Below are 19,625 nucleotides of genomic sequence, written 5' to 3' on the forward strand. Positions count from 1 at the left end.
GTCCAAGACCATCACAGGTCAATGCCAATGAGGCTAGGACAACACGAAATTCCTGCTATAACTTACACCTAAATGACAAAAAAAAAACGTTTCTTATGATTCTGAAAACTCTCCAGTGTTCTTTAGAACTACATACAAGCCACCTTATATATGATAAGATAAAGTGGAAATATATACGTCAGAAATATAAATACCAAATGGAAACAAGAGATCAAGAAACAACAACAGGGTCTCTTCATCTCTTGATCTATTGTGCAATAGTATTTATATTTCATTTTGCATTATAACAAGTCAGAAATATACTTAAATACCAAATGGAAACAAGAGATCAAGAAACAACAACAGGGTCTTTATTGTCTTCTCAACAAGACAAACTTGGAGCTCCCTCCAACTGAATCAGTTGTATCTGAACACACCAAGTATTGCTGTTAATAACGCAGTTACAAAACATCATGAGTACGTCAAAAGACAAAGATGAACTGATGGCGTATCTTCTAGTTGAGCAATGTGTGTGTGCAATGACAAGTTCAGTGTGTGTGTGCAATGACAAGTTCATGTAGGTTACCAAGGAATATTTTGCTTACAAGATGTTGAAACGTGAAAGTGTTGATCGCCTTCTTTCTTCAAGACGGTGGTCCAATCTCATAGCAAAATTTCTTCTCCGGCGATTCATTCTTGAAAGAAGCTGTGGAGATACATGGCTCCATTGTTTCTTTACCACTTGCCATTTCATCATTGCTCGTTCGCTTTCTACTAGAGGAAGGTGCTTCATGTTGACTTGCAGCAGCTGTAAGTGCTAAGATACACACAGTTTTACTCACAATTCAATCGGTAACAAAAGATTCAGTCTATCACGACAGTTGCTAGTGCCAAATGGTGGTATTATCAGCTCAATTCGATAATCAGTTTCTTCAAATTTTCATGTCATGGTAATCAGTTGTCTGCAACAGGTGACAAGCAAAGAAACTTCAAATTCACTCATAGTCATACCTTTGCAAGCATAGGGTTGAGGTGTTGATCTCTCACACGTAGGAGTAGCCACCAACCCAGCAGGTGGCCATGGCATTTGGAAAGGGAAAGCCATGCAACGATGACATCGAAACTTGTCCTTGAGGCTCAGGTCCTTGAGATCAATGACGATATGAGAATACTTGCTACTCACACAGTAAACAATTGCTAGTCCGGCAGACACCATATGGACGGAAAACCTCCGGTTCAAGTTGGCAAGTTCGCCTATTTGGCTTTGCTTCTCCAACTCCCACGCACGCCCACCGCCGACGCCGTTCTTCTTCTTGAGCAGCCACACTTGCAACATGGTCGCGCCGACGATATTCAAAAGGCAACACGCACCGGCATCGGTGTCTCCAATGGCGTATACTCGTGTACGTGGAACTGGGAGCGGGACAATTGAGAACGCCATGGTGCTGGTGTCGAGCAAGAGCGAGGAATTCATGTCATATTTCCAAAAGATGAGCCCGGCCGCGGCAGCGTGCATCGGCCGCCGCATGCGCTTCGCGGGCACGTCGATGCCGATGCCGATGCCGTCCACGTCCACCCACGGGTGGACGCGCCACCCTGCCGCACGGGAGCCGTACTCCATGGCTCGCATCCTTTGGCCGTCTCGCTCCCGCTGCACGGTGACCACGCGGAAGCACGGCGCGCCACATTCTCCATCTCCATGGCCGTCGAGGTCGAGCAAGCAGTCCGATATGTACTCTGGCTCGGGGAGGGCTTCGTTTCGTGGACGGGGCACGGCGACGTGGCGGTGGGAGACGGAGACGGGGTCGTAGACGGAGAGGGAGTCGCCTCTGCAGAGGAGGAGGCGGCCGTTGCGGAAGTCCCGGAGGCGCCACGCCGGATCGTGCTCGAGGCGGGTGAGCAGGAAGTCGGCCCTGCGCGCCGCAGCCGCGAGGTCTGCGTCGGACCGGACGGCGGCCGCGGGGTGGAAGATGGGGAGCTGGTCGAGGTCCGCGTGGGTGACGAAGAGGCCGAGGACGGACGACCAGGGGTGGAGCTCGCGGAAGCGCCGGAGGAAGCGGGGGCTTGAGGCGATGCCGCGCCAGCGGCGTGACGCGAGCGCGGCTCGAGCGAGGGAGGCCGGCGACGGGAGGCGGAGCAGGATGTCCTCGATGTTGTCGTCCTTGAGGGAGTCAAGGGTGGTGACCGCAGGGCTAGTCTCCGACGGCTCCATCAGCAGGAGCTGGATGGTCGTACGTGGAGCGTGGCGTGGCGGAGCAGCCGAGGATAAGCCGGCGGTGAAACTGGCCATGTGGGTCAGTGCAGAGGCATGAGGACTCTTCCGTGTGGATAGCTTCTCTTGTTTTTGCCGGCGAATTGGCCGACGACAACAAGTTGGCTGTCGTACTTATTTAATCGGGTGAGCCAGCGTAAATAAATAAGCTACGTATCAAAAAATTCTTTGTCACTTGTGTTTTTTTATTTGAACAATTTTGTCACTTGCGTTTGTTGATTGGGAAAAGATTAGCATCAACCGACTGATCAAGGCGCTGCATCCGCCCCTTGATGCGCCGTTTGATCAATTTAAATAACCAACCTCATCTCCCTGTCAACCTTATCTTTTCCAGCGTATTCCTTCCCAAAATCAAGCTCCCTCTCTGTCCGTTGCTGCCTGGAAAAGTCCCCTCGCCTCATCAGGAACAGATAATTTGGACTCCAGCCAGGGCCTAGATTGATCTGTCCGTTGAAGCCATAACCACTTTGCTTGAAGGGCCATGTTCATCCATATCTAGTTTGGTACACCGAGTCCTCATGCCCATTTCGGCCAACAGAGCACGTCCCTGGCTGGTAATGGATCCACGGTGATGCTGCAGTATGAACGAGAAATTGCATCGACGAAGGAGTGTGTTGCATTGTGCATTATTATGAGAAGACTATTCTTTTGTGATTTTTACTTGTGCTCTCATGTGTGCGTTGAGAGAACACTGATTATTGTAGCTGCATGGAGACTAAGACCATATGTGATTCATATTATATTATTTCAGTTGCCATTGGTTGTAGGAGCTAGGCAGTGGCGGAGCTAGCCGAAAATCACTGGCGGTGGGGGGGGGGGGGGGACACAAATCATCAGTGTTTGGGGGGGCCAAATGGTAAAAAAGTTCTAATCTAACTCTCCAAAAGAAAGTTCTTCAGAAATTGATCCAAAGCTGGGGGACAGCCCCCCCCCCCCCCCCCCCCCAAAAGAAAGAAACAGACAAAATTGAGAACATTTTTTTGATAAGTTTAGAATAAATTTATAAAAACACAAACATTTTTTAGGAACAGAATCATTTTTCGATTTTTTTACATTTTAGAAACGTGATAAATTTTTGAAAGTGAATATTTTTTAAAGTGTCCAAAAGTTTCTTGAATATTTTATTAAATAAATAAAGGAAAAACTAAAAATAAAACTAAATAATGATAAAGAGAAAACAAAAGGAAAATGTTATAAACCGGACCGGATCCTGGACATTCTTACCATAGTAAAATAGGCCAGGAAACTTCCAGAAGGTTCCAAAACCAATGGCTTTCCCATGGACATCACCAACGATGCTCTCATCGTCGGAGGACCAATCTTCATCAACATCTTTAACAACCCCATCTCAGCTCAAACCCTAGTTCATCTCTTGTATTCAATCTTTGTCCCAAAACCTCAAATTGGTACATGTGGGTTGCTAGTAGTGTTGATTACATTTTGTAGTTGATGCTACTTGGTTTACTTGATGGAAGATAATATATTCAGATCCTTAATCATATACAATACCCCTCTTATCTTGAACATGAACATGATTTATGAGTAGTTAGTTTTCTTCTCGAGGACATGGGAGAAGTCTTGTTATAAGTAATCATGTGAAGTTGGTATTCGTTCAATATTTTCATGATATGTATGTTGTTCTTTCTCTAGTGGTGTCACGTGAACGTCGATCACATGACACTTCACCATATTTGGACCTAGGGGAAATCATTGATGAGTAATAAATAGATGATGGGTTGTGAGAGTGACAAAAGCTTAAACCCTAGTTTATGAGTTATTTCATAAGGGTCTGATTTGGATCCATATGTTTCATGCTATGGTTAGATTTATTTTAATTCTTATTTCGTAGTTGCAGATGCTTGCGAGAGGGGGTAATTATAAGAGGGTTGCTTGCTCAAGTAAGAACGACACTCTAGCACTAGTCCACCCACATATTAAATTAGCAAAGTAGTGAAGGTGAATCAACTAAACATGATGAACGTGACTAGACGAGAATTCCCATGTGTCCTCGAGAACACTTTACTCCTTGTAAAAAGTACATCCAGCTTGTCCTTTGCTACAAAAAGGATTGAGACACCTTGCTGCACTCCTGCTACTATTGTTACTTATTACTAGTTACGAATTACCATATTACAAAACTATATGTTATCACTATTTACAACACTTGCAGAAAATATCTTGCTGAAAATCACTTATCATTGTCTTCTGCTCCTTATTGGGTTAGACACTCTTACTTATCGAAATGATTACGATTGATCTTCTATACTTGTGGGTCATCCATACCCACTAGTCTAGGGCACCATCACAATGTACTAGTTTGTTAGATTTCAAACAAGTACGGAATCTGAAAATCCTATTGCATGGATCATCATCTCATGGGGACTTACATTGGATGCAAATCCTCAATAATGATAATTCTTTTATCATATATTCTAGAGCTCTCTAGAATGGTATTTATCAATACTACACACACACACACCCACAAACACCCACAGAGAGAGTATAATACTATAATCAATGAAAATTTTCAAATTAATAAATGAAGGCATGCAATTTTATCTTTGTGATCTTTTCACATATAGCACAATTTGAATTCGCAATGTTTAGGATTCCAACAAGTACGAAATTTGCAAATCCTATTACATGGATCATCATCTCGTGGGGACTTACATTGGACTCAAATTCCTCGATAATGATAATTCTTTATCATACATTCTAGACCTCTCTACTATGATATTTAACAATACTACACACACACACACACTCAGAGAGTATAATACTATAATCAATGCAAATTTGCAAATTAACAAGTGAAGGCATGAAATTTTATCTTCTTTAATCTTTTCACACATCTAACACAATCGAAATTCATAATGTTTACAAAAGAAAAACAAAAAAAGAAATAACATAACTTTTACTATGTAAATGGTTTCAATTTATTATGGACGTAACTATAAACAAATATAATAGTTTTGTATAAATTGTAGGATGGGTGGCATCAGGAAAGACGTGGTTGGAATAGTTTTCATATACAACTTTGATGAACTGCTCGGCGGTCGTTGGGTACATGAAATAGCGAAAAAGTTTCTGAAACAATAGAGATATGGACAATCAAAAGGCCAGAGGATGGTAAGCTACAACATTATTCCAATGAGAAATACCAAAAATATTAGTAAACTTCACCTTGTACAGTGGTTCTTTCTCTTCATCCTTACTCTTGTTCTTGTCCAGTTCAGGCTTGTTTTTATTCTGTTCAGATGCAGGCTTATTTTTATTCTGCTCATCTTCAGGCTTTTCCTTGTCACCACCACTTTCTTTATCACCACCCCCGCCTTCATCTCCACCCTTAATTACTCTCAGTTTCTCAATTTCTAGCCTGATTTCATCATTCCGATACTGTGTTATGTTCCCCTTGTGTGCCTGGTGGCTAATCTCTATCTGCAGTTCATGACTTAGTCCCATGTCCCGTTTGCTAGTATCCTCACGCAATTTCCAATTCCCGGTCTCCAGCTGACCTGCTTTGTTAGTAACTAACTAAGTTACTCTTTTAGCAACTCAATGACACCAGCAATCTGCCCGACTGAAACATCTACAAAATCACCCAATTTATAAATCAGAGACGCATAAAACAAGTAAAGCATAGAATAGTCTAAAGCACTTCAAAAAATTGCAAACAAAAAAATGCCTTACAACAATATAATCGCAGTGAAACATAATTTTTTGACTAAACATAATAATATTTCAAACTCCACACACAAATAGAGTGTACATCCAGGAAAAGTGCCATTGGGTGCATACATAAACTAAAGATACTATGAAATGAAAAACTAGACTACACAAGTACATCGGCAAAATATTGGTGATGCAGAAATCATTGAACATACTATCTCAAAAAACCCATATAATGATCTGGATACCTTCATGCTGTTCTGATTCCCCCCAGCCAACAAAAGCTACCCAGCAACAACAACTCCACCAAGCAAGAAATGATGGAAGCTCTGGACACAGAAGCACGATGAGAAATTATTAAACAAAGTTAGCCAATTTGAATTCCTATAATGGATCTACTGCATAATGTACATATTATAATAACAGATAAAATGGTAGAAAAACTTTTTTAGGTTTCAAACTTTGACTGCAGCAACGCTGGTGGGTTACTTCATGATGTAACATAAACTAAGGAGTTTATAATGCTGCAAGTAACATACATGAAGCCAATTATTTCATTAATATAACCTACATTGTTGTCCTGCATTATTTCAGTGATGTAATCACTAATTTGCGAAGACAACATGAGACCAAATAGATCATGATGTCGTGCTCCACGCGTCGGTCCTCTGCCACTCTCTCACGATGACGGAGACAAATGTGCGACACCTCCGCCGCAAGAATGTCAAGGCGCTCCGACTCGCCATCGAGTTGTCAGAGCGCGAGGCAAATACGGACGTTGTGGCGAAGGCGGAGGCGGTCTACCATGCGAAGAAGCAGGACCGTCCGCTTCACAGGTTGTTGGGCCTAAGCTGTAGCTCGGACTCCGACTTGACGGACGACTCCACCTCTAGCTCCAACGACGACACACCACCGCACGTCGACGCCTACATGGAGGAGGGGCATAGCCGCGTCGACAACCGAAAGGGGGAGGGGTCGGAGAGGAAATGGTGATTTCCTTCGCCCCTCCCCGTTTTATTTCTATTTTACCTATGATTTAAGTAGTTTGTAGTATGGATTTGCAGTGTCCAACGATGAATTATGCTCCTTTTGTTCGGCATTGAAATAGTGATTAGATGAACTGTGTGTTGATCGTGTTTTACTTAGTGCGTTGCATGGGTTTCATGGGTTTGAAGTTTTGAATATGAGGGACGCGGGTGTGGAAGCCAACATATAAGACGTGCCTGATCAATGCTAGCGGACGCGTCTGCGGGTGTTTGAGGTGCCGGATTTGCCAAGTCCAGCAATAGAAGCTCTTAGTCATGTATTTAGTCCAAGCTATGACAGAGTGTGCACGTCAAGATGTGGTCACGTACACGGTCCAAAGCTAGTCAGTGGTGTTAGGTAGCATTTGCATCATGTATAACGTTCCGTAAAGTCCAAGCGGTTAAAATGTGGAGTAGATCGACAAGGAGAAAGAAGCGGGCGCAGTAGTCTACGAAGCACTGATACGGCGATATGGGATACCGGCAATTTCCAGAAACAGCAATACGGCGATATATACGGCGAGTATAGATAAATAATTAATAAAATGGCATGTTATAAAGACAAAGAATAATTAAGTGCATGAGATGAGATCAAAATACTGCCACATAAGTTGCATCCATGCCACTTTTCATCAAGTCCTCGTCTCGATGACTAAATGATCGTCAATTTACTAAATCCTCATGCTATTTGTAAAATACTACTCCCTCCGTCTCATAATATAAAAACGTACGGACTACATCATATGCTAGTATTAGAATTTGAAATGTACATAACACCGAGCATGAAAAGCTGAAAACAGTGAAGATGTTGGCTTACCCAATGATACATGCTTGATGCTTCCCTGCCTCTCAACTGAAGATTGGCCTGCAGATGTGATCGTCAGTATTTCACTCGCTAGAACTAGCCGCAACATCAACAGGTCAGCAGCAAAATCATAGTTGATACAACAGAGGCCAGCACCCAGTGGCCGGATTTACTGTTTTGACCTTTTTTAAAGCTTTAGCATGATTTGACCCTGGTTCTATAAAAATTTCATGATCTGACCCTTTTTCTACTACCATCGTCCTTGGCGGTAGGGTAACAGAACATACCGCCGAAAACTATGACGGTAGGACTTGATTGTGCCGTTACAGTCGTTCGATGTTGAAAATAGCGTACTGTCACAGTCTTTGGCAATAGGGTTTAGAAGGTATAAATTACGTGTGACATCTAATACTATTGAACCTCTTTGCTTGAAAGTTGGCTAGTGTTGCTTTCATTGGTCTTGGGGTCAAGCTTTTATAATGACATTTTTTGTTTATTTGCCCAATAAAAAATAAACAATTTGTCAAATTAATGTTAGGATATGGATCATTGGTCTTGGAGGAAGAATAAAAAATAAAAAATTTGTCAAATTAATGTTAGGATATGGATCATTGGTCTTGGAGGAAGAGAAAACCATCAGCACCAGTGCACCACCGTACCTTCCAAATACCTTGGGCAGATACTGTTGGGGGAATCACCCGCTGCTAGACCCGCCATTGCAAGACATGACCCGACTATACCAGAAGGTCCAGGCCCAGGTTATCGAGGAAACAATTTGGACCGGTCTACCCCACAAATGATGGAGCAAAAATATCATGTGCCATCCATTCTATGTATTTTTCATTACATTTTGATTCCTCTGAAAACAACTACTCTGCCCTGTGGTATTTTTATACGCAGGATAATTATAAATTACAAAAGTGGTGTTATATCAGGAATAGCGAGATCGCGCCAACATCATCATGCGCTAGTGTCCCTCCATACCGCACTGCTCGACGGACACACGCGCACGCCGCCGCCCCCGCGCTCCAGTCTACATCTACACGCCAGGCTACAACCATTTCCGTCCCAGCTTGCATTGTTCAGGCCGACACCCGCGCCCGTGTCGGCTTGCATCGTTCAAGTCGACACTCGCCGAGCCGGCTCACACTGCACCGCCTCCGATTCGACGATTTCCGGCTGCAACGCCATCAAATTTCGGCCTTTAATTCGCCGCTGTCTCGAGCTGTCAGCCGGGTTGTCGATTTCCGACTCCTACGGGAGCGTCTCTTACCTATCCGCGGGCGACCTCACTGGCTTATGCCGCATCACTAAACAACTAAGTTACTTCCAGACTTACAATTCATATTTATTTTGCTTTCATATATAAAATAAATTGTAGCTTGAGTTAGTCTCAGGGGCTATCATTTCATCTCAAATATATTGGAGCCATAAAGGTTACCAAAGAGGATTAGTTGCCATGATGCACGGTTCAAATATAGGTACCCTGTCTTATTGGCGACAAATTATAGGCTACCAAAGAAGACTGGTTGTCATGATCCATGGTCTAAACATAGGTATCCTGTCTTATTGGCTCATCATATTATGATCAATGGAATAAAGCCGGCTTATGTGGACTCCTGATGTTTTGTAGTAGATATCCTAGGCTGAGCTCTCACTTGGTGGCTTCCAACTAATCAAGTTTACCTGCTGACATCCCTCTTAACACGGCATATGCCATTATAATACTTGGTTAAACCTGCCTGTTAGCTTGATGCTACTCCGAAAAGGTGACCCGGCTGTACTCTTGATAAGTCAATCACACTGATGCCTATCATGGCCTGTATTAAACATGAACTTATCAAAGTTAAAACACCGGCTAAAGGCACGTGATAGCCGGCTTGCAGAGAGCTAGGAGAAACCTTAAAAGGCTACAAGGCCTGCTTCATATCAGCGAATCAGACTCGAGCCTCGAGAGCCGGTCTTTATGTCGTGACTCGAAAGCCGGCTTAATATTTGAAGTTATTTTTTCTATCATGTTATTTATTTTATATCTCTCTATCTACGCATTTTCTTTTTAGGTATCAATTTTCATATATACGACCCTGGTTATTAATAGAAAATGCTCACAAAAAATTCTGGGTCACAGAATTGACCGGGTCGTGGGACATTTAACTTGTGCTTTATATTACAATATGACACTTCTCGGTTTCTGAAACATATATTTGCCGGGTTGCACTGCAATCATGGCCAAGATTTCATCCGCCCTGTATTTTCTTCCTCCTCTTACTTTTTTACATTGTATTCTTTTAAGTTCCTCTCGTTGCAGCTCGGCATGTAAAGCTTGGAGTTATAAATAAAGAAATCATGCCCTTTAAAGGTCCTTATTGTATTTCTGTACAATCCCTGCCTTTGAGCTACATGAATGTGTTTAAAATACAATTGTTCAAGGGCTTCATTTCCTTGTCCCAAAATACAAGTCCGAAGTACCTGGCGTCTCGGATTTTGCTTTATATGCATCAGTTTCGAACCTAAATTTTGGTCAATTGTTGGGTTGTCCGGCCTTACGTGTAGCTCTTACGTTCCCGATAAATTCGACTAAGGGTGTAATATGGGAGAACTGTTGCGATTGTGCCGTCGATTTAATTGGCTGAGCACCTCAGTGGAGAACCGCTGGGGTGCGATTTCCTGCAGCCGATATCCACTCAACCATCGATCTTCCAAGAGTGCCGTGTGTCCGCCCCCACGAACGTTCTCATTGCTGCCTGGAAAAGTCCCCTCGCCTCATCAGGAACAGATAATTTGGACTCCAGCCAGGGCCTAGATTGATCTGTCCGTTGAAGCCATAACCACTTTGCTTGAAGGGCCATGTTCATCCATATCTAGTTTGGTACACCGAGTCCTCATGCCCATTTCGGCCAACAGAGCACGTCCCTGGCTGGTAATGGATCCACGGTGATGCTGCAGTATGAACGAGAAATTGCATCGACGAAGGAGTGTGTTGCATTGTGCATTATTATGAGAAGACTATTCTTTTGTGATTTTTACTTGTGCTCTCATGTGTGCGTTGAGAGAACACTGATTATTGTAGCTGCATGGAGACTAAGACCATATGTGATTCATATTATATTATTTCAGTTGCCATTGGTTGTAGGAGCTAGGCAGTGGCGGAGCTAGCCGAAAATCACTGGCGGTGGGGGGGGGGACACAAATCATCAGTGTTTGGGGGGCCAAATGGTAAAAAAGTTCTAATCTAACTCTCCAAAAGAAAGTTCTTCAGAAATTGATCCAAAGCTGGGGGACAGCCCCCCTCCCCCCCCAAAAGAAAGAAACAGACAAAATTGAGAACATTTTTTTGATAAGTTTAGAATAAATTTATAAGAACACAAACATTTTTTAGGAACAGAATCATTTTTCGATTTTTTTACATTTTAGAAACGTGATAAATTTTTGAAAGTGAATATTTTTTAAAGTGTCCAAAAGTTTCTTGAATATTTTATTAAATAAATAAAGGAAAAACTAAAAATAAAACTAAATAATGATAAAGAGAAAACAAAAGGAAAATGTTATAAACCGGACCGGATCCTGGACATTCTTACCATAGTAAAATAGGCCAGGAAACTTCCAGAAGGTTCCAAAACCAATGGCTTTCCCATGGACATCACCAACGATGCTCTCATCGTCGGAGGACCAATCTTCATCAACATCTTTAATAACCCCATCTCAGCTCAAACCCTAGTTCATCTCTTGTATTCAATCTTTGTCCCAAAACCTCAAATTGGTACATGTGGGTTGCTAGTAGTGTTGATTACATTTTGTAGTTGATGCTACTTGGTTTACTTGATGGAAGATAATATATTCAGATCCTTACTCATATACAATACCCCTCTTATCTTGAACATGAACATGATTTATGAGTAGTTAGTTTTCTTCTCGAGGACATGGGAGAAGTCTTGTTATAAGTAATCATGTGAAGTTGGTATTCGTTCAATATTTTCATGATATGTATGTTGTTCTTTCTCTAGTGGTGTCACGTGAACGTCGATCACATGACACTTCACCATATTTGGACCTAGGGGAAAGCATTGATGAGTAATAAATAGATGATGGGTTGTGAGAGTGACAAAAGCTTAAACCCTAGTTTATGAGTTATTCCATAAGGGCCTGATTTGGATCCATATGTTTCATGCTATGGTTAGATTTATTTTAATTCTTATTTCATAGTTGCAGATGCTTGCGAGAGGGGGTAATTATAAGAGGGTTGCTTGCTCAAGTAAGAACGACACTCTAGCACTAGTCCACCCACATATTAAATTAGCAAAGTAGTGAAGGTGAATCAACTAAACATGATGAACGTGACTAGACGAGAATTCCCATGTGTCCTCGAGAACACTTTACTCCTTATAAAAAGTACATCCAGCTTGTCCTTTGCTACAAAAAGGATTGAGACACCTTGCTGCACTCCTGCTACTATTGTTACTTATTACTAGTTACGAATTACCATATTACAAAACTATATATTATCACTATTTACAACACTTGCAGAAAATATCTTTCTGAAAATCACTTATCATTGTCTTCTGCTCCTTATTGGGTTAGACACTCTTACTTATCGAAATGATTACGATTGATCTTCTATACTTGTGGGTCATCCATACCCACTAGTCTAGGGCACCATCACAATGTACTAGTTTGTTAGATTTCAAACAAGTACGGAATCTGAAAATCCTATTGCATGGATCATCATCTCATGGGGACTTACATTGGATGCAAATCCTCAATAATGATAATTCTTTTATCATATATTCTAGAGCTCTCTAGAATGGTATTTATCAATACTACACACACACACACCCACAAACACCCACAGAGAGAGTATAATACTATAATCAATGAAAATTTTCAAATTAATAAATGAAGGCATGCAATTTTATCTTTGTGATCTTTTCACATATAGCACAATTTGAATTCGCAATGTTTAGGATTCCAACAAGTACGAAATTTGCAAATCCTATTACATGGATCATCATCTCGTGGGGACTTACATTGGACTCAAATTCCTCGATAATGATAATTCTTTATCATACATTCTAGACCTCTCTACTATGATATTTAACAATACTACACACACACACACACACACACTCAGAGAGTATAATACTATAATCAATGCAAATTTGCAAATTAACAAGTGAAGGCATGAAATTTTATCTTCTTTAATCTTTTCACACATCTAACACAATCGAAATTCATAATGTTTACAAAAGAAAAACAAAAAAAGAAATAACATAACTTTTACTATGTAAATGGTTTCAATTTATTATGGACGTAACTATAAACAAATATAATAGTTTTGTATAAATTGTAGGATGGGTGGCATCAGGAAAGACGTGGTTGGAATAGTTTTCATATACAACTTTGATGAACTGCTCGGCGGTCGTTGGGTACATGAAATAGCGAAAAAGTTTCTGAAACAATAGAGATATGGACAATCAAAAGGCCAGAGGATGGTAAGCTACAACATTATTCCAATGAGAAATACCAAAAATATTAGTAAACTTCACCTTGTACAGTGGTTCTTTCTCTTCATCCTTACTCTTGTTCTTGTCCAGTTCAGGCTTGTTTTTATTCTGTTCAGATGCAGGCTTATTTTTATTCTGCTCATCTTCAGGCTTTTCCTTGTCACCACCACTTTCCTTATCACCACCCCCGCCTTCATCTCCACCCTTAATTACTCTCAGTTTCTCAATTTCTAGCCTGATTTCATCATTCCGATACTGTGTTATGTTCCCCTTGTGTGCCTGGTGGCTAATCTCTATCTGCAGTTCATGACTTAGTCCCATGTCCCGTTTGCTAGTATCCTCACGCAATTTCCAATTCCCGGTCTCCAGCTGACCTGCTTTGTTAGTAACTAACTAAGTTACTCTTTTAGCAACTCAATGACACCAGCAATCTGCCCGACTGAAACATCTACAAAATCACCCAATTTATAAATCAGAGACGCATAAAACAAGTAAAGCATAGAATAGTCTAAAGCACTTCAAAAAATTGCAAACAAAAAAATGCCTTACAACAATATAATCGCAGTGAAACATAATTTTTTGACTAAACATAATAATATTTCAAACTCCACACACAAATAGAGTGTACATCCAGGAAAAGTGTCATTGGGTGCATACATAAACTAAAGATACTATGAAATGAAAAACTAGACTACACAAGTACATCAGCAAAATATTGGTGATGCAGAAATCATTGAACATACTATCTCAAAAAACCCATATAATGATCTGGATACCTTCATGCTGTTCTGATTCCCCCCAGCCAACAAAAGCTACCCAGCAACAACAACTCCACCAAGCAAGAAATGATGGAAGCTCTGGACACAGAAGCACGATGAGAAATTATTAAACAAAGTTAGCCAATTTGAATTCCTATAATGGATCTACTGCATAATGTACATATTATAATAACAGATAAAATGGTAGAAAAACTTTTTTAGGTTTCAAACTTTGACTGCAGCAACGCTGGTGGGTTACTTCATGATGTAACATAAACTAAGGAGTTTATAATGCTGCAAGTAACATACATGAAGCCAATTATTTCATTAATATAACCTACATTGTTGTCCTGCATTATTTCAGTGATGTAATCACTAATTTGCGAAGACAACATGAGACCAAATAGATCATGATGTCGTGCTCCACGCGTCGGTCCTCTGCCACTCTCTCATGATGACGGAGACAAATGTGCGACACCTCCGCCGCAAGAATGTCAAGGCGCTCCGACTCGCCATCGGGTTGTCAGAGCGCGAGGCAAATACGGACGTTGTGGCGAAGGCGGAGGCGGTCTACCATGCGAAGAAGCAGGACCGTCCGCTTCACAGGTTGTTGGGCCTAAGCTGTAGCTCGGACTCCGACTTGACGGACGACTCCACCTCTAGCTCCAACGACGACACACCACCGCACGTCGACGCCTACATGGAGGAGGGGCATAGCCGCGTCGACAACCGAAAGGGGGAGGGGTCGGAGAGGAAATGGTGATTTCCTTCGCCCCTCCCCGTTTTATTTCTATTTTACCTATGATTTAAGTAGTTTGTAGTATGGATTTGCAGTGTCCACCGATGAATTATGCTCCTTTTGTTCGGCATTGAAATAGTGATTAGATGAACTGTGTGTTGATCGTGTTTTACTTAGTGCGTTGCATGGGTTTCATGGGTTTGAAGTTTTGAATATGAGGGACGCGGGTGTGGAAGCCAACATATAAGACGTGCCTGATCAATGCTAGCGGACGCGTCTGCGGGTGTTTGAGGTGCCGGATTTGCCAAGTCCAGCAATAGAAGCTCTTAGTCATGTATTTAGTCCAAGCTATGACAGAGTGTGCACGTCAAGATGTGGTCACGTACACGGTCCAAAGCTAGTCAGTGGTGTTAGGTAGCATTTGCATCATGTATAACGTTCCGTAAAGTCCAAGCGGTTAAAATGTGGAGTAGATCGACAAGGAGAAAGAAGCGGGCGCAGTAGTCTACGAAGCACTGATACGGCGATATGGGATACCGGCAATTTCCAGAAACAGCAATACGGCGATATATACGGCGAGTATAGATAAATAATTAATAAAATGGCATGTTATAAAGACAAAGAATAATTAAGTGCATGAGATGAGATCAAAATACTGCCACATAAGTTGCATCCATGCCACTTTTCATCAAGTCCTCGTCTCGATGACTAAATGATCGTCAATTTACTAAATCCTCATGCTATTTGTAAAATACTACTCCCTCCGTCTCATAATATAAAAACGTACGGACTACATCATATGCTAGTATTAGAATTTGAAATGTACATAACACCGAGCATGAAAAGCTGAAAACAGTGAAGATGTTGGCTTACCCAATGATACATGCTTGATGCTTCCCTGCCTCTCAACTGAAGATTGGCCTGCAGATGTGATCGTCAGTATTTCACTCGCTAGAACTAGCCGCAACATCAACAGGTCAGCAGCAAAATCATAGTTGATACAACAGAGGCCAGCACCCAGTGGCCGGATTTACTGTTTTGACCTTTTTTAAAGCTTTAGCATGATTTGACCCTGGTTCTATAAAAATTTCATGATCTGACCCTTTTTCTACTACCATCGTCCTTGGCGGTAGGGTAACAGAACATACCGCCGAAAACTATGACGGTAGGACTTGATTGTGCCGTTACAGTCGTTCGATGTTGAAAATAGCGTACTGTCACAGTCTTTGGCAATAGGGTTTAGAAGGTATAAATTACGTGTGACATCTAATACTATTGAACCTCTTTGCTTGAAAGTTGGCTAGTGTTGCTTTCATTGGTCTTGGGGTCAAGCTTTTATAATGACATTTTTTGTTTATTTGCCCAATAAAAAATAAACAATTTGTCAAATTAATGTTAGGATATGGATCATTGGTCTTGGAGGAAGAATAAAAAATAAAAAATTTGTCAAATTAATGTTAGGATATGGATCATTGGTCTTGGAGGAAGAGAAAACCATCAGCACCAGTGCACCACCGTACCTTCCAAATACCTTGGGCAGATACTGTTGGGGGAATCACCCGCTGCTAGACCCGCCATTGCAAGACATGACCCGACTATACCAGAAGGTCCAGGCCCAGGTTATCGAGGAAACAATTTGGACCGGTCTACCCCACAAATGATGGAGCAAAAAATATCATGTGCCATCCATTCTATGTATTTTTCATTACATTTTGATTCCTCTGAAAACAACTACTCTGCCCTGTGGTATTTTTATACGCAGGATAATTATAAATTACAAAAGTGGTGTTATATCAGGAATAGCGAGATCGCGCCAACATCATCATGCGCTAGTGTCCCTCCATACCGCACTGCTCGACGGACACACGCGCACGCCGCCGCCCCGCGCTCCAGTCTACATCTACACGCCAGGCTACAACCATGTCCGTCCCAGCTTGCATTGTTCAGGCCGACACCCGCGCCCGTGTCGGCTTGCATCGTTCAAGTCGACACTCGCCGAGCCGGCTCACACTGCACCGCCTCCGATTCGACGATTTCCGGCTGCAACGCCATCAAATTTCGGCCTTTAATTCGCCGCTGTCTCGAGCTGTCAGCCGGGTTGTCGATTTCCGACTCCTACGGGAGCGTCTCTTACCTATCCGCGGGCGACCTCACTGGCTTATGCCGCATCACTAAACAACTAAGTTACTTCCAGACTTACAATTCATATTTATTTTGCTTTCATATATAAAATAAATTGTAGCTTGAGTTAGTCTCAGGGGCTATCATTTCATCTCAAATATATTGGAGCCATAAAGGTTACCAAAGAGGATTAGTTGCCATGATGCACGGTTCAAATATAGGTACCCTGTCTTATTGGCGACAAATTATAGGCTACCAAAGAAGACTGGTTGTCATGATCCATGGTCTAAACATAGGTATCCTGTCTTATTGGCTCATCATATTATGATCAATGGAATAAAGCCGGCTTATGTGGACTCCTGATGTTTTGTAGTAGATATCCTAGGCTGAGCTCTCACTTGGTGGCTTCCAACTAATCAAGTTTACCTGCTGACATCCCTCTTAACACGGCATATGCCATTATAATACTTGGTTAAACCTGCCTGTTAGCTTGATGCTACTCCGAAAAGGTGACCCGGCTGTACTCTTGATAAGTCAATCACACTGATGCCTATCATGGCCTGTATTAAACATGAACTTATCAAAGTTAAAACACCGGCTAAAGGCACGTGATAGCCGGCTTGCAGAGAGCTAGGAGAAACCTTAAAAGGCTACAAGGCCTGCTTCATATCAGCGAATCAGACTCGAGCCTCGAGAGCCGGTCTTTATGTCGTGACTCGAAAGCCGGCTTAATATTTAAAGTTATTTTTTCTATCATGTTATTTATTTTATATATCTCTATCTACGCATTTTCTTTTTAGGTATCAATTTTCATATATACGACCCTGGTTATTAATAGAAAATGCTCACAAAAAATTCTGGGTCACAGAATTGACCGGGTCGTGGGACATTTAACTTGTGCTTTATATTACAATATGACACTTCTCGGTTTCTGAAACATATATTTGCCGGGTTGCACTGCAATCATGGCCAAGATTTCATCCGCCCTGTATTTTCTTCCTCCTCTTACTTTTTTACATTGTATTCTTTTAAGTTCCTCTCGTTGCAGCTCGGCATGTAAAGCTTGGAGTTATAAATAAAGAAATCATGCCCTTTAAAGGTCCTTATTGTATTTCTGTACAATCCCTGCCTTTGAGCTACATGAATGTGTTTAAAATACAATTGTTCAAGGGCTTCATTTCCTTGTCCCAAAATACAAGTCCGAAGTACCTGGTGTCTCGGATTTTGCTTTATATGCATCAGTTTCGAACCTAAATTTTGGTCAATTGTTGGGTTGTCCGGCCTTACGTGTAGCTCTTACGTTCCCGATAAATTCGACTAAGGGTGTAATATTGGAGAACTGTTGCGATTGTGCCGTCGATTTAATTGGCTGAGCACCTCAGTGGAGAACCGCTGGGGTGCGATTTCCTGCAGCCGATATCCACTCAACCATCGATCTTCCAAGAGTGCCGTGTGTCCGCCCCCACGAACGTTCTCATTGCTGCCTGGAAAAGTCCCCTCGCCTCATCAGGAACAGATAATTTGGACTCCAGCCAGGGCCTAGATTGATCTGTCCGTTGAAGCCATAACCACTTTGCTTGAAGGGCCATGTTCATCCATATCTAGTTTGGTACACCGAGTCCTCATGCCCATTTCGGCCAACAGAGCACGTCCCTGGCTGGTAATGGATCCACGGTGATGCTGCAGTATGAACGAGAAATTGCATCGACGAAGGAGTGTGTTGCATTGTGCATTATTATGAGAAGACTATTCTTTTGTGATTTTTACTTGTGCTCTCATGTGTGCGTTGAGAGAACACTGATTATTGTAGCTGCATGGAGACTAAGACCATATGTGATTCATATTATATTATTTCAGTTGCCATTGGTTGTAGGAGCTAGGCAGTGGCGGAGCTAGCCGAAAATCACTGGCGGTGGGGGGGGGACACAAATCATCAGTGTTTGGGGGGGCCAAATGCTAAAAAAGTTCTAATCTAACTCTCCAAAAGAAAGTTCTTCAGAAATTGATCCAAAGCTGGGGGACAGCCCCCCCTCCCCCCCCCAAAAGAAAGAAACAGACAAAATTGAGAACATTTTTTTGATAAGTTTAGAATAAATTTATAAAAACACAAACATTTTTTAGGAACAGAATCATTTTTCGATTTTTTACATTTTAGAAACGTGATAAATTTTTGAAAGTGAATATTTTTTAAAGTGTCCAAAAGTTTCTTGAATATTTTATTAAATAAATAAAGGAAAAACTAAAAATAAAACTAAATAATGATAAAGAGAAAACAAAAGGAAAATGTTATAAACCGGACCGGATCCTGGACATTCTTACCATAGTAAAATAGGCCAGGAAACTTCCAGAAGGTTCCAAAACCAATGGCTTTCCCATGGACATCACCAACGATGCTCTCATCGTCGGAGGACCAATCTTCATCAACATCTTTAACAACCCCATCTCAGCTCAAACCCTAGTTCATCTCTTGTATTCAATCTTTGTCCCAAAACCTCAAATTGGTACATGTGGGTTGCTAGTAGTGTTGATTACATTTTGTAGTTGATGCTACTTGGTTTACTTGATGGAAGATAATATATTCAGATCCTTAATCATATACAATACCCCTCTTATCTTGAACATGAACATGATTTATGAGTAGTTAGTTTTCTTCTCGAGGACATGGGAGAAGTCTTGTTATAAGTAATCATGTGAAGTTGGTATTCGTTCAATATTTTCATGATATGTATGTTGTTCTTTCTCTAGTGGTGTCACGT

General features: G+C 41.6%; 1 protein-coding gene across 1 annotated transcript; it reads right to left on the bottom strand.

Moving 5' to 3' along the window:
• Positions 1-396: 396 nt before the first annotated feature.
• On the bottom strand, positions 397-8,941 carry LOC123161623 (uncharacterized). Its single transcript, XM_044579438.1, has 5 exons — positions 8,921-8,941; positions 1,550-2,140; positions 991-1,510; positions 822-909; positions 397-406 (listed from the first exon to the last, which is right to left on the bottom strand). Exons 1-5 carry the CDS (start codon positions 8,939-8,941, stop codon positions 397-399), a joined length of 1,230 nt encoding a protein of 409 aa, XP_044435373.1.
• Between the last annotated feature and the right edge of the window lie 10,684 nt (positions 8,942-19,625).

The sequence above is a fragment of the Triticum aestivum genome, chromosome 1D (assembly GCF_018294505.1).
Source record: "Triticum aestivum cultivar Chinese Spring chromosome 1D, IWGSC CS RefSeq v2.1, whole genome shotgun sequence".
In the NCBI taxonomy this organism is placed as follows: domain Eukaryota; kingdom Viridiplantae; phylum Streptophyta; class Magnoliopsida; order Poales; family Poaceae; genus Triticum; species Triticum aestivum.

Excerpts from the sequence above, each read along its gene's own strand:
- LOC123161623 (XM_044579438.1), bottom strand. The coding sequence starts at position 8,941 with ATGGCGTTGCAGCCGGAAATC. Across the intron at positions 2,141-8,920 it reads TGGCGTTGCAGCCGGAAATC|GACGACAACATCGAGGACAT; the intron begins GTCGAATCGGAG and ends GACTCCCTCAAG. Across the intron at positions 910-990 it reads TCAACCCTATGCTTGCAAAG|AAACTGATTATCGAATTGAG; the intron begins GTATGACTATGA and ends GAAAATTTGAAG.